Here is a 25,903-nt window from a genome sequence, read left to right as displayed (position 1 = left end):
CATTTCTGATTAGTCTTTCATGCTTTGTTGGGATAGGGCAAGACCATGTATCAAAATTTATTTTGATGAGACCTTTTGGGAGGGCTCAACACCAGTCAAAATGCAGGGTCATCTGTAAGTACTTGGACCAGTCTGGGATTTGCTTTGCTCACTTTAAAGCTATAAAAATTACATCGCTCATGGCTGCTTGTATGAGTAGGCTCTCCTGGCAGAAAGTGAATTGAAATGTAGAAGAAAACCCCATAGCTCCCAAATACTTTGACAGAGCCAAATAAAATACAAGGAAACCTTTATTTTCAACTTTTATCAAGATTTTTTTGTCTTTTTTCCAGCTGTTTCAGAGGACAAGTCCAGTCAGTTTTTGTATTAAAAGGATCTTGATGGAGGTAGCTGTGTCTGTCCTGACTTTTGCTTGCACTCGTCTTGGTAAACAAACTCAAAATAAAATTAAAATCAAGGAAGTGTGGGCCAAGGTGATGCGCGTCGCAGCCAGGTCTGTGTAACAGATGTGGCGCTGCAGCCTCCAGCAGTCACTATGTACAGAGTCCGTCCAATGTCCCCTTATCACACCCAAGTGCAACTGGCAGCTTATGGAGAATTGCACTTCCTCCTTTCTCCAGCCACATCCCCCATGCAGCATGGAGGACACCATCTGATCAGGAGTGCCAGGCAGAGGGGGGGAAGGGGGTCAGAATTCAAACAAGGGTGTGTGTATGTCACTTCAGCTGAATCACTGGGTTGTCAGCACTGGGCAAGCGTTTCACTGCTGCTGAGCCACCTAGGGCAGGAAAAAAAAAAAAAAGAGAGGAACAAGAGCTTCTTAAGTGCTGTGTATTTCCTGCAGAACCCACCCAACCTGGGGCAGTCGCCAAGGGCCCCCTCCCTCCGGTTCGTGGCCAGGGTCAGGGTGGAAAGGGAAAGGTAGCAGGTCCGGATGCTTACCTGCTGGGGTGGCGGTGGCGGAGGAGGCTCACTGCTACGGTTTGCCAAGCGGCTGAGGATGTTGCGCTCCGACATCTGGAGGCGCACAGCCACTGGAGGAATGCGGGCAATTGTGGCGGGTAGCCGCGTCACATCGGCCTTCATGTCGCTCAGCAACTCCTCCAGCTGCTTCAGCACTGGAAGAAAAAAGGAAATTCTAGACTTACCTGTGAATTTGGTCTCCGTAAGGGGAGGGGGGCAGCTAGTCTTTGGGGAAAGCCTCTCTTCTAGGGCCAGGAAGGCAGGCTCCAATTTTGGATTCAAGGAGGCAGGACAACCCCCTCCCCAACTACTCCCACACTGAGAATGCACCTAAGCCCAACTAGAAACTAGCTATATAACCAACAGCTGAAATCTGAAACAGTTCTCTACATCTATATGGAGAGCGCACGACATAAGGGGTGGCTTCAGTCATCTCAGAAGCAATCCTCCCCTATTGTTGCATTTGGGAGCCTACAAGGTGGAATAGCACCGCAGAATGGACGTAGCTGCCCTCTTTTCCTTGAGGAGAACAGAAATTCACAGGGAAGTACAGAATTTCCTCTTCTCAACCTTGGGGTGGGGAGGAGAGGGCAGGTAGCATTAGGTTGCTAAAAAGAGAGGTTCCTGTCTGGAAACTACTGTACTCTGTCACTTCCAAAGGATATGCAGCCATATATGGAAATCTCTCACCCAAAGACCATCTCAACTTAGGCAAAATGTGTCTTAACAGTGTCTGGTAAAGTCAGGCATTGAAATCCATGTGGTAATTTTTCATCTCTCTTAAGAGGAGAGAGCTCTCCCTGAAGGATGGAGAGGAAACAGTACCCCTTTACAGAAGGAGCAAAAACAGTCTTGCAAACCTGCCAAGTTGCTGAAGAGTTCTCTAGGTTGACTCTTTCCAGCATTCCAAGGAAGCTGTAGGCACTTTCTTGCCCTATGAAGTATTCTTGGTTGAGACAGGTAAGACCTCTGCTGCTTAATGGACAGCGTGTTGTCTACGGAGTACTCAAAAGTCCTGCAGGCATAACATGTATTCCATGACAGACAAAGGTCTGTAGCAAAACCCTACCCCCACAGGAGTTAAGAGGTGTATGAAATTGGTCCCTGAGGGCTTGGGCAGACAGCGGAGATGTGATTTGGGACAGTAGTGGAGGACTGTTACTAGCATGCTTGCAGAAGTCTTCCTACTGGGAGAGACTCAATCTATGAGGATATTCACATTCCCTAGTTGAGAAGCAAAAGATCAATCTAATGAGATTTTCACGCAGCTGATTAAGAATAAACGTCTTTGTAGTGTTGAGACGGTCGTTGCCACACCTTGGGGACAATGCCAGAGAGATGGAGAACAGATAAGTAGGTCATCCTTCCACTTTAAGACCACTGGGATCCTGGTGAAGAGCAAAGGGTTTGGCATAAAATTTGTTATTATTGGTTCCTGCAGCTGAAACGAAAGCACCTGCATGTCTGCTCTTAAGGATGTGAAGGTCGGCCAGGATGACACTGAGCAGGGATACACGGCCTCAGACAAAGAAAGGAGCATATGAAACTTGTCCAGGAACTGCTTGTCATGCTTTAGTATCCAGCATAGTCAGTGTGTTTCACCATTTTTCTTCAGGAGTGTAAAAAAAGAAAACCATTTCGCCTTTCTGAGACAGGAACGGGTTTTTGGCCTTGATTTCCAGCACTTTGGAAATCCAGTGATGTTTTGAAGGTACTGCTGGATATATAGGAGTTCCTCCCTAAAATCTGTGTCTTGGCATCTTGGTGAATCTTAAAGCATAGCTTCTGGAGATTAATTTCATTATCCATTGGTGATGGTTGTTCAGATGTCCATGAATTCCTTCAGGTGGCTTCCAGCCATCAGGCTCTTGCAGGAAAAGGGGTGGGGCACAATAGATTGCCTAAGTTTGGACTTCTTTCCAGAGCTGCAACCCGTTTTGGATTTCTTTAGATCTGCTATTGTTGCAAGATGGACTTAATGCCCATTTTAAGACATAAAAATAACAACAACATAGTTTGGAAGATCTATTTGTGCACTATGAAGCTTTACTTTCTACTAAAGACTGCCTCCAGAGGCCTTAGACTTTGAATTTACACCTTAGCAACAGAGTTCTTCAAGGCAGCCCTTTTGGAGGCCATGAATCTGTTACCTAGTTATGTAAGGGTCCAGAGATGAATCACCAAGAGACACTCCCACTGAAGGCAGCATTTATCTCTCCAAGCCATCCTTGTCTAGCATCACAGAGACTCATGAAAAGGTGGTTCTAGTGATAATGAACTCTGTGCAAGATTATCTTAGCGTCATAGCCGAGGAACCCCACATTTCTGACAGGGGAGATCCAGACTTGTGGTTCTGCTGGTCTATCAACAACTCATCTGCTTCAGAAGAGCACTGCCTTGGAAGCAAGATCATTGTAGGGGGGTCCAACTTGGGAAAGAGTCCACTCTTGTGGGATGTCTTCAGTAGCTGAGAGAAGCTCTCTCCTTTCTGGCCATGTACATAGTGCCTATCCCCATGGGCAATAATAAAAGAATGTGTTCCCAAGATGTACTGCACCTTCTACCTCGTCAGGGAGTGGCACTTCTGCCCCTGGAGCAGGTATGAGAAAAATGAGTACTATCACTTCTACCATGGAATGAGGGATTCCTGCTCCTAAACACTCTCTCAAGAGTGCATTTCTTTTTAGTAAGAGGCAGAAGAAACACTTTGATCCACTGCATAAAGGTGTGTGTGTCGGGGGGAATGGTCTCCCCTTTAATGGGGAGGAGGGAAGAAAAAGGATGGTTGCCTCAGGCAATGGAAGCATCTTTCCCAGAGAGTGGGCTCTGCAGTAGGGGGCCTTCCTTGGGGGTTGTTACCTGGCCTTCCTGTATTTCCACAACTGTTTTGTGCCCTTTTGTTGAAGAGAGGCTATACTGCCTCCCATTGAATCCTCTCCGTCAAGTAATGGGTGTGAAGGAGAGAAGCCTGTGGTGCAGCAATGTTCGGCTGCAATCATATGATGGCACCAGCCCAAACATGTTCTCATTGGTCATGCCAGGACATTCCCCTTCAGAACCAGTGGGATCTGACCTATAAACCCTGACCCATCTCCTGCTTCCTGCAGCAAAGTTACGTCATCTCGCTTTTCGTTGCTTTGTGACTGCAAGACAACCAGGTTCTGCTGGAGCCTCCCCAAACCCAAAATCATTTGGGGATGTAAGGGAATTAAAGCCCCTCTTCCTCGTTTTAAAATTGGAGTTTGCCTTCTGAACCTGGAGGAGGGTTTCCCCCCCAACACTAGCTGCCCTCCTCCCCTAGAAGAGAAAGAGAAGTTGCACATTTAGAAAGACACAAGCAATGGGGGGGGGGGGGGTGGAGGGAGGCGGGATGAGGTGGGGCGGGGGGAAGGGGCCAGTGGCACACAACAGAAGTCTGCCCTCACTCCATGTGATCTCCTGCCAACTCCTCACCTTTGTGAAGCACTGCGTTGGCTGGTTTGTTTCCAGCCATAGACTCCTTGGATAGATGCTGGTGGCTCTCAGCTAGGCACTCCACCTCAGCAAAACGGGTGTTCAGGGCCATGGAGGGATGGGATGGATCTTCTGACATGTTCAGGTAGGCAGCTCTCCTTAGCTGTTCTTCGATCACAAGTGCCTGCTCCAGCAGCTGCAAAAGAATTAAAAAAAACCACAGGATCCTGAGTCCAGCTCTTCAAACTGCTGCGAGGCTCCCTCCCAGAACAAGGGAGGCCTTTTCTCACTTGAGCCACGCAGCTTCCTCTGCAGGGTCCACGCCAATTGCTGACTCTTGTCTCGACATGCTTACGCACAGTATTAGAAAGATCAATAGTGTTGCCATAAGGAGAAATATATCCATACACTAAACTCCCTCAGAAATGGCATACCACCACAAAGTTTACTGCAAGCCTATGAGGAATGGTTGCATAGCTTATGCAATCTTGTACTGCCACACAATTTATTCTTTAAACCAAAACAAAACCATGGGTTCAGTAGCTAATACTGCATGCAAAGAACCAACCCCTAGTGCCTATGCCAGCTATAGTACAGCCTTGTACTGGTACAATTAGGTCAAGAAGATAAGAGCAGATTCACCCCTTTGACATTTGCAACATATCCTGAAACAGAATACACAAATTTGGAGAGACTTGTAGCTAAAGGCTAGCTGTAGAATTACCACTGTGCTACTGGGATCTATAGTTCAGTGTGTTGCTCCAGTTGTACCAGGTGCATATAGCATGAAGCCACTCAGCCCCTCAACAGGTATTTTGTTTGTTTGTTTAAGAAAGGTGCTATGGCAAACAGGCCCGCATATTTTAAAAAGCTTACTTATCTTGTGTAAAATATATATTGGTGTGAGTTTGTGGGAGAGACCGTCTCCATAAGAGCAGATCAGAAGGATCTCCATTCAGTTTTGCTTCTGTTTAAATGCCATGACTTTCACAATGTTTAATTCAAATCCACATGTATCTACAGAGTTCTCTTGTCTTAATTAGAAAGCCTAGAGGAAAACAAGCTACTTTGCTCATTGGAGAAAACTCAAGCCACCACTGATATATAGCATTTAATTCATAGCTTCTCACCTTAAACCTCCTGGCCAAAAATTTGTTCTTTATCTCCAGGAAGTTGCCCCTGTTCATTTCACCCTTGAAAGGCTCATTGAGGATGGCGTAACGAGGATCGTTCTGGATATCTTGCCAGCGAGCGTAACCGTGGCTGAAGTTGGCCAAGCTCAGAAAAAATAATTTTGGAAATGCACTGTTCCAGCAATTGACATTGCTTTTAACACTCATCGAGTGTCTTAGTGGTGATATTATTATTTATTACATCTCTGAAGACCATAGGGCAGTGTACAAAAATACATACCATACAAACAACCCCCACTAGAGTTTATAAGGCCAGAGTCTTTAATTAGCCAAAGGCCTGGGAGAAGAGGAAAGTTTTTGCCTGATGCCTAAAGATATGTAACGAAGGTGCCAAGCGAGCTTCCCTGGAGAGATTTTTCCACAAACAGCTGAAGCTACAACAGAAAAGGCCCATTCTTGTATTGCTGCCCTACAGACCTCTCTTGGAGAAGGCACACGAAGAAGAGCCTCAGATAATAATCACAGGGGCTGGGTCATTTCATTTGGGGAGAGGCGGTTCTTGAGGCATTAAGATTCAGTTTTGAGAAAGTGTTCTTTTTTAAATAGGAAGAAGTCCCCTAGATTTTTCAGAAGATGCAAGTCATGTACCAGGCTCCCATAGCCCCAGATTTACGAAGCAGGTGCTAATGCGATCACCCTCCTAGCTGCTCACCTCCCTAGGTCAGCTTTCTTCATTCTACTGCTCCTCCTGCCAAACCACTGCTGCAAAATTTGCTGGAGCATAGCCTGCCTGCACCAGAGAGCAGTTCTCTGTTTGGATGAAGCTACTATACAATGGCAAAGTGGAGCTTGCCAGACAGAGCAGGCAGATTGCCTTAATAGATGATGAGAATGACACAGGAACAGCAGCAATTGCAGCAGGGCTAAGCAGGAAACCTGAAAATCCTTCAGAAGCCAAGTGGCAAAGAGTACAGTATCCTAATGCAAGCAACTGAGTGCACATACATACGTTGGTATGTATTATTGCAACATGCAGAATGCATTCATTCTGGGAGAGCCAGGTTCAGATATGTGAAAACCTGGGTTCAAATCCTGTTCAGTCAAACAACCACAGCATGCAAAATGTGGGGAAGTTGCTCCCATCTTAACCTACCGAGTAAAAATGTTGCAATGCTAAAGTGAGGTAACTCAATGTACTGTGCTGCTTATCTTTTTGGAAGAAGGATGGAATATGAATAGTAAGTGGCAAATGCAGTGGACGAACGCAGACAAAGCTGCAATGGCAGTTTAGGACCCACTGAAGCCCTTTGCACGGGGCCACACTCAAAGCCTAGGGCTGGAGAAAGGATACTTTATGATTCCTGCCAGGAGCCAGTAGTCATGGCGCCGGTGCCAGATCTCATAGGTCTTCTTGGTAACGGTAGCTGCTCGCTCTTCATTTTGCCACAGGGAGTGCAACTCTGCAAGAGGAAACAATGTCAGAAAATTAATTTTCTCATAACCAAGTGAGACCTCGCTTCCCCACAGTCAACAGCTGCACCCTCGGCCTGCCAGTACCAGTGAAGCCTCCGTCTGCAATGTTGAACATGAACCGCTGCTTCATGGCTTTCTTGTGCCGGTCTTCAGAAGGCTCTTTAAGTGTCTCCCCATTCTGCAGCATCACGACATCCTTCTTGTCGTCTTCTTTCTTTTCCTCTGTTTAGGGGGGAAAAGAACTTGTTGGTTAGTCCCCGGATCTCCGCAGCGACAGTATGCACAGCCAAGGCCATACCAGCCATGCCTAGAATGCTCACCCTTCTCCTCAAGGTTAATTGTTGGAGGCTCAGGGTTTGACTCCGCAGGCGTCTTCTCTTCCACCTTCTCTATGTCAGCTGCAGGAGAGGAAGGTTTTAAGAATTGAATGCATCCATCCTGATTTAAGCAGTGGCTAATTCAGTCCCAACCAGGTTAATCTTGGTAGCCCTTTGAACTCTCCTTGACATCAACACCAGAGAGCCCCCCATGCTCTGGAATGCCATATGTCTTGCACATTAATCTATGAATTAACAGCCATACCTTTGCTCTCCGTTTCCATTGGCTCCTCTTTCACTTCTACTTCTTCTGGTTTCTTCTCTTCAGTTTCCACAGCATTCACAGGGGATTTAGCCTCCTGTGCGGGGGTCTCTGTTGCAGGAGGAGCCTGCTGAGTGGGCAAGAGAAAAAGAAAGAAAAGGGGGGGGTTGAGAATCTTACCCAGTGGCGTGTAAGAAAATATATCAACCTCTGTGGTCAGGTTTCACAGCATATTCAGCCACAATAACAAATGACTCTCTCCCAGCCATGGACACTGTTCACTGCTTTATGGAGTTTTGCATTTTTAAAAACAAAGCATTTACCTTTCAAAATAGATGTCTCTCTTCAGAATCCTGAAGTAGGTGTGGAGGAATAACTGATTAAAAGCCGCATTTCCCTCCCCTTCTCCCAAAGACAATATGGCCAGGGGATAACAGCATTTGAAAGCTGAAGAACCTCAGTCATCAGCAGAGTATTCCAAAGATCAGAAGAAGAAATGCATTTATTTAGCAGCAACATGAAGAAAACCCTTGAAGCTCACCTCAACCGGGGCTTCATTCTCAGCAGTGGTAGCAGCAGCAACAACAGTGGGACTCGTCTCCTTCTCAGGTTCTGTTGGCTCCCCTTGATCCTTGGTAGTGGCCCCTTCTTCTACTTTCACTGCCTCCTCTATAAATCAGTAGGGGAGAAAGCAGAAGCAGCTTTCAGCACACACCACTTGGGACTCAGAAAGTCTCTATACTCTGATTCCCTCCTCCCATGCAGACAATCCACAGCAATGTCCTCTTGTGCCTTTGAGGGCTAGCCTTAGCTCCAGGAAGCCCTCCTAAATTAAGAGTTGGTTTGATCTACGTCCGCCCCAAGTCCTCTGTCACAGCTGGAAAGAGGAGCAGCTTTGAAGGCTGGACGGGGCTCTTTTAACAAAAACACAAACGCAGGGCTCTCACCAGGTGGAGGAACAGGGGCAGGGGTATTAGGCTGTGTGTCTCCTGGCGTAGAGGGAGTTGGGGTCTTGGGGGAAGGTGAGCTGGGCTGCAAAAGCTTCTTGTTCTCCTCTATCTCTGCTAGCTCTGGCATACTCCAGCGTCCATTCACATGCTCAAACTCTTGCACCTAATGGGATGGGGACATGGAAAACACATTTTAGTCGTTCCAAGTCAGAACCAATGAAATGCATCAGTGTCCTTCTGAACTCCAAAAATAGAAACTGAGAGGCAAAAGGGATCACCGATTAGTCCATCCAATGAATATAATGCATATAAGAGGCTAAGTGCCATCTAGAGGTCTCTAAAAAGTTTGTTTTAATACCCACCTTCTTGCGTATGAGAGACATGACCCCTATTCGTGTGAGGACGTGCTGTCGGGACAGGCCCTCGCGTGGGACACCATCAGCAAACGTTTCTGCACCGTCCGCTCCTGGCTCACACAAGTGGCGCATGAAGAGAGAGACGTAGGCCCTGAAGGAGGGCAGGGAGCGTTAAAGAGACTGGTAGCATCATGACTGCATAAACCCTCGATGCAAGTAATTCCCCAGCAAGACTCACAATTAAAGTGTGTGCAAGTTCTCGGCCAGCAATCTCCCTTATTCCACTCAAACTAGCTTGGTTTCCAGAGACTGTCAAATTCCATCATTCCCCAGACCAGACATGGCTAAGCAAAGTTTGTTCCCCTAATTCCACTCTCTCTTGGGCATTACAAGCTACACCTCCTCCCTCCAGCACGCCAGACTCACTTAAACTCCTTTTCTGACTTCCCACGGAGGTCCCGCACCAGCCACTGGGTGGTAAAGGCATCCTGAGGTGGCATCCCATAGCGCATGATGGCATTGAGGAAGGCCTTCCGCTGGCGAGCATTGAAGCCCAGAACCTGAACAGGAAAAAGAAAGAGAAAAAGCTTAGATGCAGCAGCAGCAGCCCCCCCCCCCCAAGCATAGAGGCTCAAGTGTTCCACAAAGGATCTGATTTTATTAATTTGGAAGATTTCTATGCCAAACCCTCAGTATAAAACTCTTAAGAATTACCTCAATGTTGCCTCCCACACGAGCAAGGAGTGGGGGTAGGGGCTTGTCTTTGTCATTCCTCAGGCCTTTCCGACTAGGCCGGCGAGCAGCTGGCAAGACAGAAAAAAGGGAGAAGTACCAGTTTAAGACACTATATTGAATCAGATGGAGTTTAGTATGCAAGGAAAAGCATAGCAATCATATAAAGAGCTTCCAATCTGTTTCGCTTATTCAATTTATACCTGGCCTTTCCTCCAAAGAGCTCAAGGCAGGATGTTTCTCAACGCACCCTAACAATTATTAAATCCCAGCAGCCCTCTAAAGTTTGTGAGGCTGAGAGGTCACAATTGGTCAAAGGTCACCCAGAGAGCTTCATGGCCAAGTGGGTGGTCTCTAGTTCTGCCCTGATGCTCTACCCCACTACATCACTGTAGCTCAGAGCATATTGCGCTTTCCCAGAATCAAAGAGTCCAAATGCACAACACCTCAACATACCTTCCGATCTCTCATCAAAATCTTCATCTCCTTCCTCAGAAGCTACAGAGTAATCAGACTGATTATCTGACTGGTCATCTTGCCAATCTGGAAAATAAACAGAATGCCCAAAGTAAGTTGCCTGGGAAAAACCCAACCATTGTTTTTATAAATCCGCTTCCTCCTATCTCACGCACGCACAACTACCTCGGTCTTCCTGCGAGCCATCGTTGTAGTTGACCTGCTTGCGGATGCGTTTGCCCTTCCCCAGATTCCTGGCCAGGTCTTCCTGCTGCTGCTCATAATGGTGACGAAGCAGCTTTTCCCAGTAGTCTGGATCCACAGACTCCTCTTGTTTGATAATCTCCCGTTCAACCTCCTCTTCCTCCTAACAGAGGAAAATTAGAAACGTGAAGAGGCAGTTCTGAGCATACTTACTCAGAAATCCCAATGCCTTCAAGTAAAGCTTTCACCCTAGTAAGGAGGTTTAGGATTGAAGCTTCAAACCCACGCTTGCTCCAGAATTCCATCCTCCAGCCATCAGCAGTAAATGCCTTTGCACCAAGAAATAAATGAATCAGAAAGCAGGCGGTCAATTTTCACTTACCCCCATTTCCTCTTCACGCACCACATACTGGGCCACCTTGAAAGAGCTCAGGTACTCATTCATGCCCTGAAGCTCAGCATCCTCCGTCTCATCCTGGTTCCGGTCCAGTAGGCGTTCAATTGCCTTATCGTCATAATGGATGACACTGCCATCCTCGTTTTCCTTGATATCACCTGGAGGAGGGGGAGGAGGACAGTCTTGCTGTAATCAAGGAGTTGTTGGATAGCTGAAAGGGGACAGAGCAAAAGCTCTAACTAAAGGAAAGTTAATCACTTCACTCACATTGTGTCACATTACGTAGATTCTTGCCACTTTCCGTGGCTTCGTCTTTGAAAAGCTCTTCAGTACCAAACTTGAGGATGTCATCCAGTTCCTGTTTAGACATAGAACCAGTCTTGGAACCTAACCCTGGCCTCACAACCAAATGGGTCAACATCATTTTCTTCTTGGCCACTTGCGTGATCCGTTCTTCCACAGATGCTCGTGTGACAAATCGATATATCATCACCTTCCTGTTTTGTCCAATTCTGTGAGCACGGCTGAAGGCCTGAGAGAGAGAAAAGGGTACTCTTTCAGTCTTCATTCATTAAACCCCCTTTTGCTGCCTTTGGGTCCTTCCATTTCCTTGCCTTCCTAAAGCAGTCCTATCCCTTTGCCCACTGCCACATTAGTATGCCTTCCAAGCCATTTCAAACCACAGCCTAGCATTACAAGAATGTTCCTAGGTAAGCTTTGGGCTTTCACACCTCCTGTAGAATAGCAGGAGTCTGAAAGGTTTTACTTTCGCTTTACACTAAACACAGATGGTATAGCCATCCAACCCCCTTGTAATTTTTTCTTCCTTTTAATGGGGACCATTAGAGTGTGCTTTTACTTCAGAGTACTTTCAAAAAAGCTCGGGATTCTATTCATCACACGGTTTCCCAGTTGACTCGTCTAACAGCATTAAAGTCAATCCAAAGCTATATTAAGGTCAATCCCAAGCTATATACAGCATACTCTGCTCAGCTTTCCTGCTTCCTAGCCTCTGTATAACTTCAGTTCCTTCTGATTCCTGCCTGTTCTTTAGCCATATCCCAAAAAGATCCCCTTGCACCTTCCTTTATACTTGCATTCTTTTTATCCCTTATTTGAACTTGGATAGCTCAGTTGAAGAAGAAGAAGAAGAAGAAGAAGAAGAAGAAGAAGAAGAAGAAGAGTAGTTTGGATTTGATATCCCACTTTATCACTACCCTAAGGAGTCTCAAAGCGGCTAACATTCTCCTTTCCCTTCCCCACAACAAACACTCTGTGAGGTCAGTGGGGCTGAGAGACTTCAAGAAGTGTGACTGGCCCAAGGTCACCCAGCAGCTGCATGTGGAGGAGCGGAGACACGAACCCGGTTCACCAGTTTATGAGACTACTGCTCTTAACCACTACACCACACTGGCCACCAGTTGGTTAGAGCGTGGTGCTGAAAACGCTGAGATTGCAGGTTTAATCCCCATATGGGACAACTGCATATTCCTACATTGCCGATAGCTGGACTAGATGATCCTCAGGGTCCCTTCCAACTCTACAATTCTATGAAACACCAAGTCCTGTCACACTCCTGGGCAATGATCATGCCCGTTGCTCCCAATGGTTGTCTTTTATACAGCCACGGAACGTACCAGAATACATCCCTTGATTTACCTTCAACTTGGGTGTTCTGGAAGGGGAATGCCATGTTTACAATTGAGAGCAGGTGGCCTTGCTGCTGACAAACTGCGGTAACTCTTAAGTATGGTTAGTTGAAACAAACCAGTTTATGAACTAGCTGTTTTCACTAGCCATAGCTGAGATTAACCACAGTAAGCTATAGTTACTCTAAAATGCAAGTGGCTGCTTCCAGATTCCTCCTCACTGTTGCAATGCGGGGGGGGGGGGGGGGGGAGATTTTTATTTTGCTGCTTAAACTCACCTGAATATCATTGTGTGGATTCCAGTCAGAGTCATAGATTATCACGGTGTCAGCAGTGGCGAGGTTGATGCCAAGCCCCCCAGCTCTGGTGGAAAGCAGAAAACAGAACTGTGGAGCACCAGGAGCTAGAGATAAATGAGACGAGATACTGTCAGATTATCACATACTTGGATCATCCAGACCTTCATTTTCACCATTCTCCAAATAGAGCAGGGATACTATAAAGCGTAATCACAAAGAATCCTGTGTCACCTTAAAGGCTAATTGATTTGTTATAGTGTAAGCTTTCATGGACTACAGTCCGCTGTATCAGGTGGTGGTGGACTGTAGTCCATGAACGCTTATATGCTAACAAATGTGTCAGCCTGTTACAGCAAAGAGGTTTTGTGACAGCTCAAAGAGTAACACAGCTGCCCTGCTAGTAGTTGTAAAGGGTGAATTGACATTTTTAGCAAAGTATGAGAAGGGAACTCTGGTTCCTGCCAAGGGTAACGGTGCCTGCCATTATGTACTCTGTCTCATAACATACCGTTGAAGCGATCAATGGCTTCCTGACGCATATTTCCTGTGATCCCACCATCAATTCTCTCATACTTGTATCCTTCGTGTTCCAAGAAGTCTTCCAACAGATCCAACATTTTAGTCATCTTGGGGGGCAGGAGGGAGACAAAGAAATGAGTTGGAGTAAAAATGCACAAAATGCATTTAGCTAACCCATCACCATCTGGAAAATTTTCCCCACTACACAATAGCTCTTGGTTACCTGAGAGAAGATCAGCACCCTGTGACCTCCCTCCTTGAGGTTCTTCAACATCTTCTGGAGCAGAAGCAGCTTCCCAGAGGCCCGAATTAGGGCACTACCATCATACATGCCGTTGGGCATCTTTGGTGCTTCCTGCATGAAGAATTGAAAAGGGGGGTGAAGAAGGGAGGGAAAGTATTCTTCAAATTGTTGTCCTGACCATTAATGATTCACAAGTGTCAAACAGCTTAGCTTACCCTGTGTTGACTTCCACTTCATTTTTCTTACCTATGCCTCTCTAGCAATTCTCCCTATTTTTTGCAGCTGCCCTATTATTTCCATACAAAAGGCAGCATAGCAAGAAACAGATGGCCTATTACTTAATAAATTTCCTGCTCTGTGCCAATTCTCAGTCTTTTGAGATGATGATCAAGTTATAAACTTCCCTCCAATTACTAATGATGTGGCAACTGCTGCTCACAACCATGCCCTCAAATGATAGTTGTGCTTCATAAAACCAATACATATGACAACATTTAAGATCAGGATGAAGGTTTAAGCAGAAAAGGGGAGATAAAACAACAGGCCCATTCCCCAGTGCTTAGACAATTAAGAGCAAAGTGTATAGAGCACTTGAAAGGGAAATTCTGGGAGACAGAACCTACCATGGCAGCAACAGGAAAGAGATAGGGATGATTGCAGCATTTCTTCAGATCCATAACCACATTGAGTAGAGAAACTTGGTTGCCACCGCCCCGGGCATTCAGTGCTTCAAAGTTCCTTGTCAGGATATATTTGTAGTACTTTCTGTAAAAATATGAATATTCACATTGCTGATTACTTATTTCTTAGGTCTGCTGCAAACACTTCGCTTCTACCTCAGAACTATCTGTTGAAGCACAGCTCCCCTCCCATTCTCCCACCTTGTACTCAGAAAAGCAGCCAGTACAAGTATACTTTATGCTGCCGATCAGCATGAGAGACAAACCAAGAACAGGAAAGTGAGCATATTAGAATTCCAGGACCCTGAAGCATAGGCTAAACCTTGTTAATGTCAAGAAACTCCGCTAAAGGAGTAAAGGACTATCCTCCCACACTCACTTCTGCATAGGACTTAATTCCACTCTGACAATAAGCTCTGTCTTAGAAGGCATGTTCTTGAAGACATCAGCCTTGAGGCGCCTCAGCATGTGTGGGCCCAGCATATCGTGAAGTTTTTTGATCTGATCCTCCTTGGCAATGTCTGCAAACTCTTCCAGGAAGCCTTCTAGGTTGCTATGAGGGAAGTCAGACAGACAGTCAGGAGAAATCAAAAAACAACAACAAGAAACATGGGAACAGCAACCCAACAGGTAAGCTGTGCTTGAGTGCACACTGCAGGACTTACTGAAATCTTTCTGGCGTCAAGAAATTAAGCAGGTGGAAAAGCTCCTCCAAATTGTTCTGCAGGGGTGTCCCTGTGAGTAGCAGCTTGTGCTGAAGAGAGTAGCCATTCAACACCCGGAAAAACTGAAGGAAGTGTGAAGGGCACAGCAAGAAAAGGAAAGATAGAAAGTCAACCAAACTCACAACATATTTCCAAACATACAGATCTGCAAAGAAGGTGACTAGACACCGATCGTGTAATCTCTAAGCAAGTTCTCAGCTTTTGTAAAACTACAATAACCTATCAACAATTAAAGGACTATGGAGGCCAGCCTGAGGAGCATCAGACTGTTCCAATACAACACAGAAAATAACAAATATGAGACTAACATGAAGTTTTTTAAAAAACAAAAACAAAACAAGCATGTTCAAATAAGGCACTGTTCACCCCTCTTTTAAAACAAGAACAATCCTTAATCATAGTGCACAAAATTAGGAGCTGCTGCACAGCACACACAAAAGCAGTTCTTGAGGGTTAATAGCTTCCTCATACATGGGTACACACACACATATATACACACAGTGTAAAAATGCTGCTTGTGAGAAGTTTTCTGAAAAGTTTGTTAACATTGAGTTTAGAAAGAGAGAGCAGTGTCTAATCTTGGCAAGCCCCTCTAATCAGAGTCATAAAACATGGGAAAAGGAATAAAGAGTTTACAGATCCAAGATAAATTTCTCCCTACCTTTGACTGGTTATTCTTCAGTCTGTGCGCTTCATCCACTACAAGGCAGGCCCAGTCAATGGAGCCTAGAATGGCCATATCAATAGTGATCAACTCATAAGAAGTGAGCAATACATGGAATTTCACAGATGCCTCTTTCTGCAAGGATCAGAAGTTGCACATTAGGGAAACAAATAGCAGGAAAGGTATAACCACAGGCCAGACCCACACTCACAAAAACCCAGCTTTCCATCATTTGAGATTACTTGGCATTCAGTGCTTCACACAGGAACCTGCAACATTACAAAGTTCTCAAGAGAGGCACTAACTCCAATTAGTTTGCTGTAATACCTTCATCTTGAAGGCCTTCTTTCCCCCACGAATAGCATTATCTTCAAAGGAAAATTCATTTTCACGGATAATGGCCCGGCTGTCTTTGTCCCCCACGTAAGTCACCACATACATGTCTGGGGCCCACATCTCAAATTCTCTCTCCCAGTTGATGATGGTGGACAATGGAGCGCTCACCAAGAAAGGTCCTTTAGAGTGTCCCTACAATCAGATAAATCTGATGTTAAGACAGCAGGAAACAGACTTCCGGAATAATGATATATATGTGTGCATGTCAAGGTCTTCTGGAACCTCACCTCTTTGTAAAGAGAATACAGAAACACAGCTGTCTGGACAGTCTTTCCCAGACCCATTTCATCTGCCAGAATGGTGTCTGTGCCCTGAGCCCAAGAGAAACGCAGCCAGTTCAGACCCTCAAGCTGATAAGGATGCAGGGTTCCTCCAGTCACATCCAAGTAATCAGGCTGTCTATCATACTTCACGGTTGGCTGCAGAGATGGAGAAAAGCAATCAAAAATGTTCAGTTTCTGCTACTGCTGCTATTAGAGAAAGCTGAGTCTTGCCCAGTTGGATAACATGTAATATCTCAGCCTAGGGCGCAACAGTAAGTTTTAAACTGACTGCATGGCACATGTTTAATTTTTTTTAAAAAGACCACCTCATCTAAGCAGGGTTCTACGTGCTCAATGTATGTATAAACATTAAAACAGGACATTAGCACACCAGCTTTGTGCAGCTTTTAAGCTACGTACCTCATACATGCATACCATTTCATGCGGAGGTGCAAAGTATATTAAGACCACATCAAGGGTAACCTATATTTTATTCAAACCTCTACTAGTGAAAATTGTTTGGGGAGAACAGGATATGGGCAAAGCAGGCAAGAACTAAGGGAGGAACACAATGCAAAAAGGAAGCTTGTTGCTTCCTTTGAAAAGTCAAGAGTAATTTCCTCAGGCAGGAATGGTGCGAGTTCTGTATAGCATAGGACTGCCATATGTCCTGGTTTCCCCAGACATATCCGGGATCCCGCTCCTGAAAATGGGTGTGCAGGGGGAACTTTCAGAACTCGGCAAAATTTCTTTCTCAGCGCGTGACTGGCTCACGCCAGCTGCCTCCCTCCCCGGTGCCCTCCAACATTGCACCCTCTCTCTCTCTCCCTCCCTTCCATCTAGTCTCTCTCTCTCTCTCTGCGCCTGATGGAGATGTGTATTGGTGGTGATGGGGTGCCCCTATGGTGGTGGGTGAGTGTCCAGGTTTTTGCTCTTTGAAATATGGAGACCCTTGTATAGCACCTAGGGGACTTCCGATACTACACAAAAAAATTAGTAGCAGCAGAGGATGGTAGCTCAGTAGACAAGATCCTTTGCTCTGATGAATATTACTTTATCTTTGTACAGCAGTATATTCCCTCTTTACAGAAGGTTGGTGACCTAGATTGTGCGCCTGCATTTATCCCTCTTCCACCCATGGCAAAAAAAGGGCAAACTGCTCCACCTCACTGTCTTTGGCCTGAGCTACTCTCGGGGTGCCAACTTGAATAAAATAATTGATCACAAGACACAGCACACACCATGAGTGGCACTGCCCATCAACTTGGGAGGGGGGGCTCAAATATTGTATTTGGGGAGGGGCGAAGAGACCTCATTCCCTAGCAGTTGGCTCCTATGCTTCTGCAACTTAACGCCATCAAAACTGGTCCAGGACCAAGATTCCACAGAATGCATAAAAATTACAAAGGATTGCTTTGGTGATCAAAAGCATTATAGATACGTAGTTTTCGCTCCAGCTACAGAACATACTGTCTCCGACCGTGAACATACAATGGCAGGACCACCATGTCCTTTCCCCTTCTTGCGTCTCCCTTCCACACCCCTCAAAGCCATTAACTCACATCCACTGTTGGTGTTTCTGGGGGCCTCTCTAATTTCCGCAACTTCACTTTCTTTATCTTTTTTCCAGGCCTTCCTTCTTCACCCCTCATCAATTCCCTGTGCAAGAAAAGAGGCACACAGGTTGTATAGACTCTGTACTTCCTTTTTTTTATTGGAAATGTTTTTATTATTAAAATAATTCAACATTAATACACACATATTGTGAATATACAAACATACAGTCCTTAAAAATGTTCAACATATCTACACTCAATCCCACAGATAATTCCTTTTCCCATCACCACCCACCACCCCTCACCCCACCTTTGTGTTAGACTTCCAATCTACTCAATTGCAATTTCTTTCCACTTCTATTACTTTCTTTCAGACACCTTTAATCTAATTTCATGCTTCTTTTTCTATTACACATTGTTATCCATCTTATTTAGTATTTCAGTATTTAAAAGACTCTGTACTTCCAACACAGCAAATGGAAAGAAGAAACTCCTCCAAATGAAGCATCCCAGGGCTCAGTAGAGTACCCTTCTCCTTTCAGAGAGAAAGCTACAAAGATCTTAGGATAGCTATGCTTCAATTCACATTACCAACCCAGCTGGGCTTTTCTCTCATCTGACCCATTTATCAAAGAATGAAATCCATGCTCACCTGTGGTTCCAGTATGCCGCCTTGTAGATATCATAATCCTGTACCTCTGCCTCCTCATTCTCCCAAGAAGCCTGGTCATATGGTAGATCCCTCCATTTGATAAGGTAGTGAACATTCCCCTTCTTATCAATGCTAAAGGAGAGAGAGAGATTAAATGAGTATCACAGTCTATGTAAAGTTGTAAAGGATGAAAACTGCATATATTGTTCCTGTTTTGCGCCCTCCCCCCCCAAATACAGTTAATGAAGGGAACCAGAGGAGGCACGGAAAAGGAGGCTGAATTGTGTGTTTGGATTTCTTGGTTCTTACTGATTTTATCTTTGTTGGTGTTGCTGATTTTATATTATTCTTTACATGTTTGTGTGAGTGTGGAAAGACAATATATAAAGTAAGGTGTGTCTTTACATTCATTTGGCTAGAGACAATTGGAATTGAATTTCTCCTTTTTGAGTGTTTCAGGACCTTTTAGGGTCGCTTTCAACTCAGGAATGTTCAACCATTCATGTTTCAGAGACTGAGGCAATCTCAACCTCTTTCCTCACCTGTGGTTGAGAATCCGATGGATCATCATCCATTCTGGCTTGATTCCATAACGGTAAAAACGCTCCTCCATCTCTGCAAACTTTGGGTCCTTGTTCTTACGTTTACGGCTCTTCTCTTCTTCTCCCATAAAATCTCCTGCAGGAGGTTCATCCATATCATTTTTACGCTGGTAATTGCGAAACAGTACCTGGCAATGCAGCTCCAGCTGAGGTACAAACAGATGCAGTTACACACCATCCTGACATGGGGTTAGCCAATTTCTTTGCTCTGCTTCTAGTAAAGATGCCTTTTGCTTACCTGTAGTTCAGACACCCAAGAACAATGCCAGTAGGACATGCCCTGCCACTTGACAAAGAACTGTCGCTCGGGTCTTCCCTCCAGGGGCTTCGGAGAAGGTGCATTTGGGTCTGCATCAGCCGGTCGTGGCACTGGCGTGGCTGGTGGGGGCTGCCCCCACTTCCAAGTCAAGATCTTCTGCACCTTACCCTTCAGAGATGGACACTGGAGAAGATGGAGCATGGGATTAGAAATCAGTCCCCACCACAGCTTTTGAACAGCATTGTATCCAATCTGCTTCATATTTAGAATCACAGAGTCATCAGAGAGCTGTAAGGGACCACAAAGGTCATCTGGTTTCCCCAGACATATGCAATGCAGGAATACTTTGCCCAACATGGGGCTTGAACACATGACTGTGACAACAAGAGTCTCCTGTCCTACTGACTGAACTACAAAGGTTCCAATTATTTTCTTTATAAATTGTAGATTAGCTGCAAGATGGGAAATGCAGGTGGATTGCACCAGGCGTGGGAATACAACCTAGACATAACAGATGAAGATGCTTGGGCTAAAAGACACGTGAGGCTTCCTATAAAGAACATTTTGGCCAGAGTCCAGGAGGCAATGCTGAAGGTAGTGTCTTGTTGGTACTGAACTCTACAATTCTATGATTCTGTATGAGAAAGACCCTCATACATTTATGGAGGGAGTATTACAAGCTTACTGGTTGTTATGTTGTTTCTAATATTTATGGGTCAACCACTGAACCCAGACCCTGGACCTATCACAAGATGCTAATCTAGACTCTCCCTTTACACACAAGGACCTAACTTTGTTTCTAAATACTTGGCAAAAACTGATTCCTATTGCAGCAGATGAACATAGTGCTAGCTCACTTTTTAACCACAAAAAAATTAATCTGCCTGGAGAGTAGGATCCAAAAATGTACTCAAATGCTTTTCAGAGCAGGATTTCAGCGTGAGCCATCTTGATTCAAATGCTATCTCACTCAGGGGACTCCCACAAATTCCAGCTTGTATTTCCCATTTGTGGAAGAGCACAGGAACTCACAGTACAACGCGGACAAAGCCATTCTCCGTTCGGAATCTCTGGCAAAGGTGGATTCAAACAGTGGATGTGGTAAGAAGAAGGGCAGGCATCGCAGCAGAGCAGCTCTCCTCCATCTTTGCAGACACGGCAGAACTCCATGTGGTGATCATCCTCCTCCTCTGCATCTCCCACAGCATCCTCCATGGTCTCTTCACCCTCAGAATTATCTTCTTTAGCCTCCCATTGGATACCCTCTTTCTCCTATAGGGGAGGGAATCCGTTAGACCAAAAATGCTTGAAGTCCCTCAAGCTGTCTTCCTAACCCTGCATTCCCAGGCCTCTAGCTGCGTCATAGAACCCAAAACTCACACAGTGCGGGCAACTCCACTTGCCCTCTGGCGCTTTCTCCATATCTGGATCCAGACAAACCATGTGATAGGCACGAGGGCAAGTGTCACACAGGATGATCTCTCCCCCCTGTTGGCACACCTCACAGTAGTCTTGGTGGTCCGTTTCGTAGCCATCAACAGTTGCAGCAGAATCCTCTTCTCCTAGCAGAGCAAGGTAGTAGAGAAAGCTTTTAAACAATTAAGCAAGCAGCAGGTTCAAGCAACAAGGAGGATACTCCAACCTCATACCACAGAGCAGTATCTAGATAGCAAAAAATTATTATTTAGAGAGCACAGCCTGGATATCACTATTGTATCCCAAGCGTCAGAGCAGGAAAATGGCTATGGGTGTACCATAAAAAGACGTAACACAAACTTTAAGTTTTCCTCACAGCGTGTCTTGTCCCGTTGAAAATCCCTCAATCTTTTAAGTCTGCAGAGTTTGACTTCTTCCCTAGGTACGCAATAGCAAATATTTTATACCAATGGTCCCCAACCACCCTCCAGACACTTGCAATCATGAAATCCCTGCCCCTGAGCACAACACTTTCCACACAGCTCCCGTATGAGCCAAGCAGAGCTCGGTACCTTTCTTTTTCCTCTTTCCTGCTTTTAGTTTCTTGCGGCTGCGGCTGCTGCGACTGGTAGAGCCATCTGACACAGAGTAGCTGTTGATGCTTGCATCATCAAAGTCTGACTCGACATCCAGGTCATCATCCTCACTCTGGAGGTACAAAAATAAATATATACTGTAAAGGAATGTGAAAACTGACTTTGTGACCCAGTGCTACTGAGGCTGCCCCACACACCCACATCCTGCAAGAGACAATGTGGCCAAGAGAAAATTCCCACCCTCTTACCAGAAAAAGAAAAACTCACAGATGATCTTTTACGCTTGGAGCCAAATCCTCCCAGCTTGATTTTCAAGGGTGCCACCTTCTTGGTTTTGGGTTTTTTGATCTCAGGAACACGAGGACTAGCCTTGGGTTTTTTTCGGGCATTGGGACCTAGAAAACAGACCATCATCACTCCATTATTAAGTGGTACCTAGATCCCAGCTGAGCTGTGCTTTAAAGGGAAATGTAAAATCTTATGAGAGATTTCCAGAAGTGAATTAATGGGTGCCCTGCAGTACAGTTGATCAAAGTTGCTAGAAGAAGGTACAGAGCTTATGAACCCCTACCTTCCCCCCACTCATCATCACAACAGCCCCCATATGGTCACCTCACCTTTGCCTTCCTTGGTCTTAGCCTTCCGAAGCGGGACTTCAACTGGGGGCTGAGGAACAGCTGTATCCACGTTAGCTACCATGCTCTCCACCACAGCCACAGCAGCAGCTGCCGCAGCTGCCACGGATGCCCCAGAGCTCCCTTTAAAGGGGTTGTTTGTGCTAAACTCTCTCCACTTGGCCCCAAGCACCATCATCATTTTTGAGACAGCAATTTTGGGATTCTTAGCAGCAATAAGTGGCCTACATGGGGGAAGAAAAAGAGAAGAGCACTGTTGGATGGTCTGGACTTTGGGAAGCTCAAACTTCACAACCTATTCTTAAGACTGTTAGCCCCTCCCATTGCCCCTGAAGCCAACTAACACATGGGAGAAGAACATTTTCTAGTATTCCTAGAAAAGCTAGGTATGTTCCTAAGTCCCCAACTCTGCCACAAACCGAAGATTTTTGAGACTAATTACTTAGGCTCTCCATTTTTGTCTTCCATCCTTCTATGGCTAATAGTTAACATGCAAATCTAAACATGCCTATTCAGAAGTAAGCCATATTGAATCCAATGAGGGTTAGGATTGCAGCCTAACCCATTTGCTACAGTAATCCAACTATTCTGTAACACCCAAGTGCCCAAGCCTGGAACACTGTGATAATTTATATAGCATTTTCTATATAAAAACATTCATGGAAATTCACATAAATTATCTCAATAATTCTTACAACTGCCTTGTAAGCCAAGTAGTATTATCCCCTGCTTTAGATGAGGTATCAAGGCACAGAAAAAGTAGCATGCCTATTTGCCATTCAACAAAAAACTAAACCAGAGACTTGCAGATAATACACTTCAATATTACATCGTCTGCTAGATTATTAAGTCTTTCTTGCCCTGCATTCTCAATATATGAAAAGACTGAACGACGCACCTGACAAATTGGCTAAAAGCCTTGTAATTGGTAAGAGTGCGATAATCCTCCTCTGTGAAAACATGATCAATATCCTCCATGCCCCAATCCTCTAGAAGCTGGGCAGAAGACTTAGGTTCCTGGAGAAAGGGACAGGGAAAGGTTGCTAGTTAAAAAGATACTAGTTTCAACAAGGAGACACTTTCCTACCATGAGCAGGAAGCTTGTCAAAGAAAGGGCAGGATCAGCAGGAAATTATAGAGGACTGGGCCAAAAGGAAGAAGAACCCAAGACACACACATCTACCCTACAAAAGCAGGACAGGGAATTCCCTCAGACCCCCAAGAAGGAAAACATCACCCTCTTTTAGCAGCACCTTGTGTTGTGCCCCCCCCCACGTCCCTCCCAAACCTAAAGTACAAAAACAAGTAAGATAAGCGAGGGTAACCACTATAGCAGCAGTAGAACCACGTGTTCATGTGATTTAATGAGCCATTCTGGATTTTCTCACCTTGGAGTCATCATCTTCATCCTCTTCTTCTTCCTCCTCCTTGCGCTTGGCTTTGCTCTTCTTTTCCTTCTTTGCCCCAAGTTTCTTCTTCTTCTTCTTCCCAGGGGTATAGTCACTTCCCTCACTGTCGGAGCGCAGCAGCACCTCCTCCTCCTCCTCCACAAATTCATTTCCTTCACCAGAACTGTCTCCAAGCTGGAGGGGGGAGGGAAGAATTAAAGCACATAAATCAGCACCCAAAAAATATTCTTTCTAAAAGGAAGCAAGGCTGTAATGTAATCAACATGCAGACCCATCTGTACATTAAGCTGCTTTTCTCTCCCTCATCCCCCCTCTCAGCCACAAGTCCTACTCTATTTCTTACCTCTTTTTTCTGGCGCTTACTAAGCTTGGGCACTTTAGGTTCCTTCAGCTTCTTGGGTTTCTTCTTCTTCTTGATTTTTGGCAGTTCTGCCTCTGATAAGAGTTCTTCCTCTGGCTCTTCTTCCGGCTCTGAGGGAAATTATGAAGGCAGCAGGGGTAACTAATCATTTTCCAATGCCTAGGTGTTCCTTCACATTGCCACAGACTACACCCCACTTGTACTTGGTCCATTGTTGCTTTGCCACACTCCCAAGTTAGACCATATGCAATAGGGTCACTCCTCACTTCCTCTTTTTTTGAACTGGGCCCATTTCTGAATTACCTTTCACTACCCCATTGTTTTTCCCATGGGTGTGATTCCAGTGTTCAACCTCCTGCTATTGCACTGAAGTAACTGCAGACTGAAGTACTAGCCCAAAACTGGGGTTAACAGATTAAAGAGAACAAGGCATCTCTGATCTCCTCCCAAAAATTGTATACAGGGAGCTTTCATTGAAAGAAATTGGAAGCTCTTCCTATACTAGCTTCCTCCTGTATCCTCACAAACCTAATGCAACTCAAAGAGAGGTAGGGGGTCCTTTGCCCAGGGGCATTCAACCAATCTAAGGTCTCACCTAGTGAATGAGGATGGTGCCACCTGCCTCAAGATTCTTCCAATGCACCAGCAAAGACTAAGTGTCTTCATGCATCTTCCTCTACCTCTTGCTTAGTGAAGTTATTCCATATGGAAGACATTTGTTTAGTCCAGCACCAGAGCAAAATACAGACTAGGAACAGTACTGGTTTTTAATGCAACTGAATAGCAAAGCACTGCCCCCTTCATCCCTTACCAAGTTGTTTCAAATGAAAAATATGAGTCTGCAAGCAAGAACTTCTGAAGATACACCTGCTAGATAATGATCAGGGTATAACAAACATTCTCTCCCACTTTCCTCAAAATCCCCCTGAAGAAACCTTCATAGCTAACAGCAAACTCAACGGGACGCTGCTTCAACTCTCCCATCCTACCTAGACTGAAATGGAGGTTCTGAGTACTAACAATCACCAGGTGCTAATTCAGGTGCCAGCCCTCTCACAACTCACAAATCACCTCCTCGCTATGCAAATGCAAGCTTTAACTCATTCCCTCTCCCCCTCTCATGTGGGTGCACGCGCATGCATGCACAAGCACGAGCGCGCGCACACACACAAACACACACACACAGAGAAACATGTCACTCCTTAACCCGACAGACCACACTCCCATCTGTTCTCCAACCCCCAACAGCCCAGAGGGGCACAGCCAGCCGGCAGCTTCCTTTGTGACAAGATCCACAGTAACCAGCCATTCTCCCTCCCCTCCCCCCTCAGCAGCCACCCCCGCCCATTACACGCAGCCAGAGTCACAAGCTCTCCCTCCAAGGGAAAATGGCCTCCTAACCACAGGCACTGGGCAGGATGGGGGAAGCTACAGGTCACAGCAGTTGCTGCAACCAAAGGACAAGGAGCAGAGGGGAAACGGCACAGGGTGGAGCCTTGCTTTCCCAAACCAGCAAATGTATCCTGTGCCAGAAGTATTTTCCTTCAGCAAGACTTTCCCATGTTTTTCCCTCCCCGTGCACTTCAGGCAGGCTCCGTTCCTCAAGCCTCATCTGCACCTCTTCTCTAGGCCTTCTAGCATCCAGCAATGGTAAAAGAGAGGTGTTTCCCATGTCTGCCCCCCTGAACTCCCAGCTGGGCCAAGCGCTAAAAGCACTTTGGAGGCCAGGAGACCTTCACCCTGTTCCTAGGGATATTCTTGCACTCAACCCAAATCAATAGGTGGCCACTCCGTACAACTGAGCTCAACTACAATTCTTCTGAAAGGTACCAAGGCAAGAAGATACACAACAAAATGCATTGCTCCCATGTCCCTGCCACATGGTGCAGGCCACATTCAACCCAAAATGCAGGTGAGCAGCTGTGAAGTAAGCTCCACAGGGTGTGGCTAGGGAGGAAAGTGGGTCATGCAACAGCCCAGGGCACAGATCATTTTGGACACAAGACATAGTTGAGCTCTCAAGTGGGCAAGAGAAAGAAAGCCTTCCACTTCGTATTTCCCTTCAAAGCAGCTTGAAATGTGCATAAGAACCTGTCATCCACCATCACTTCAGTCAATCCACTTGAAAGGTTCCCCCCTCCCCCACAAGCCCTCCCCACAATGAAGTCCATCATCACACCTTTAGGAAAAGGGACGCAATAACAAGGAATGAGATACTTTCTATCACACACACAGAAGTTCCTAGTAAACAGAACTTTCACCTGAGCCATGTCTTTTCGCAG

General features: G+C 45.6%; 1 protein-coding gene across 3 annotated transcripts in view; it reads right to left on the bottom strand.

Annotated features, from left to right (window-relative positions):
* Window positions 1-272: 272 nt before the first annotated feature.
* CHD4 (chromodomain helicase DNA binding protein 4) overlaps window positions 273-25,903 on the bottom strand; it is a 27,749-nt gene continuing 2,118 nt past the window's right edge. Inside the window, exons 3-40 of one of the 3 annotated variants that reach the window (XM_079960213.1) lie at window positions 23,604-23,731; window positions 23,240-23,434; window positions 22,750-22,868; window positions 21,834-22,075; window positions 21,484-21,611; window positions 21,193-21,328; window positions 20,585-20,766; window positions 20,237-20,476; window positions 19,184-19,387; window positions 18,886-19,091; window positions 18,344-18,475; window positions 17,698-17,794; window positions 16,100-16,291; window positions 15,804-16,004; window positions 15,474-15,611; window positions 14,753-14,874; window positions 14,467-14,640; window positions 14,031-14,172; window positions 13,387-13,518; window positions 13,153-13,270; window positions 12,624-12,748; window positions 10,964-11,228; window positions 10,682-10,854; window positions 10,279-10,462; window positions 10,096-10,182; window positions 9,622-9,710; window positions 9,334-9,467; window positions 8,914-9,058; window positions 8,549-8,714; window positions 8,143-8,270; window positions 7,605-7,731; window positions 7,343-7,420; window positions 7,107-7,244; window positions 6,901-7,009; window positions 5,547-5,679; window positions 4,417-4,612; window positions 943-1,118; window positions 273-778 (exon numbers count right to left, since the gene is read on the bottom strand). In XM_079960213.1, coding sequence (XP_079816339.1) covers window positions 761-778; window positions 943-1,118; window positions 4,417-4,612; window positions 5,547-5,679; window positions 6,901-7,009; window positions 7,107-7,244; window positions 7,343-7,420; window positions 7,605-7,731; window positions 8,143-8,270; window positions 8,549-8,714; window positions 8,914-9,058; window positions 9,334-9,467; window positions 9,622-9,710; window positions 10,096-10,182; window positions 10,279-10,462; window positions 10,682-10,854; window positions 10,964-11,228; window positions 12,624-12,748; window positions 13,153-13,270; window positions 13,387-13,518; window positions 14,031-14,172; window positions 14,467-14,640; window positions 14,753-14,874; window positions 15,474-15,611; window positions 15,804-16,004; window positions 16,100-16,291; window positions 17,698-17,794; window positions 18,344-18,475; window positions 18,886-19,091; window positions 19,184-19,387; window positions 20,237-20,476; window positions 20,585-20,766; window positions 21,193-21,328; window positions 21,484-21,611; window positions 21,834-22,075; window positions 22,750-22,868; window positions 23,240-23,434; window positions 23,604-23,731 — 5,699 coding nt within the window. In that variant the 3' untranslated portion in view covers window positions 273-760. The remainder of the gene's footprint in view (window positions 779-942; window positions 1,119-4,416; window positions 4,613-5,546; window positions 5,680-6,900; window positions 7,010-7,106; window positions 7,245-7,342; window positions 7,421-7,604; window positions 7,732-8,142; window positions 8,271-8,548; window positions 8,715-8,913; window positions 9,059-9,333; window positions 9,468-9,621; window positions 9,711-10,095; window positions 10,183-10,278; window positions 10,463-10,681; window positions 10,855-10,963; window positions 11,229-12,623; window positions 12,749-13,152; window positions 13,271-13,386; window positions 13,519-14,030; window positions 14,173-14,466; window positions 14,641-14,752; window positions 14,875-15,473; window positions 15,612-15,803; window positions 16,005-16,099; window positions 16,292-17,697; window positions 17,795-18,343; window positions 18,476-18,885; window positions 19,092-19,183; window positions 19,388-20,236; window positions 20,477-20,584; window positions 20,767-21,192; window positions 21,329-21,483; window positions 21,612-21,833; window positions 22,076-22,749; window positions 22,869-23,239; window positions 23,435-23,603; window positions 23,732-25,903) is intronic. The other 2 variants (XM_079960214.1, XM_079960215.1) reach the window with 2 other exon arrangements.

The sequence above is a fragment of the Podarcis cretensis genome (genome assembly GCF_951804945.1).
Source record: "Podarcis cretensis genome assembly, chromosome: 17".
Taxonomy (NCBI): Eukaryota; Metazoa; Chordata; class Lepidosauria; order Squamata; family Lacertidae; genus Podarcis; species Podarcis cretensis.
This window is presented reverse-complemented; position numbering and strand designations above follow the sequence as displayed.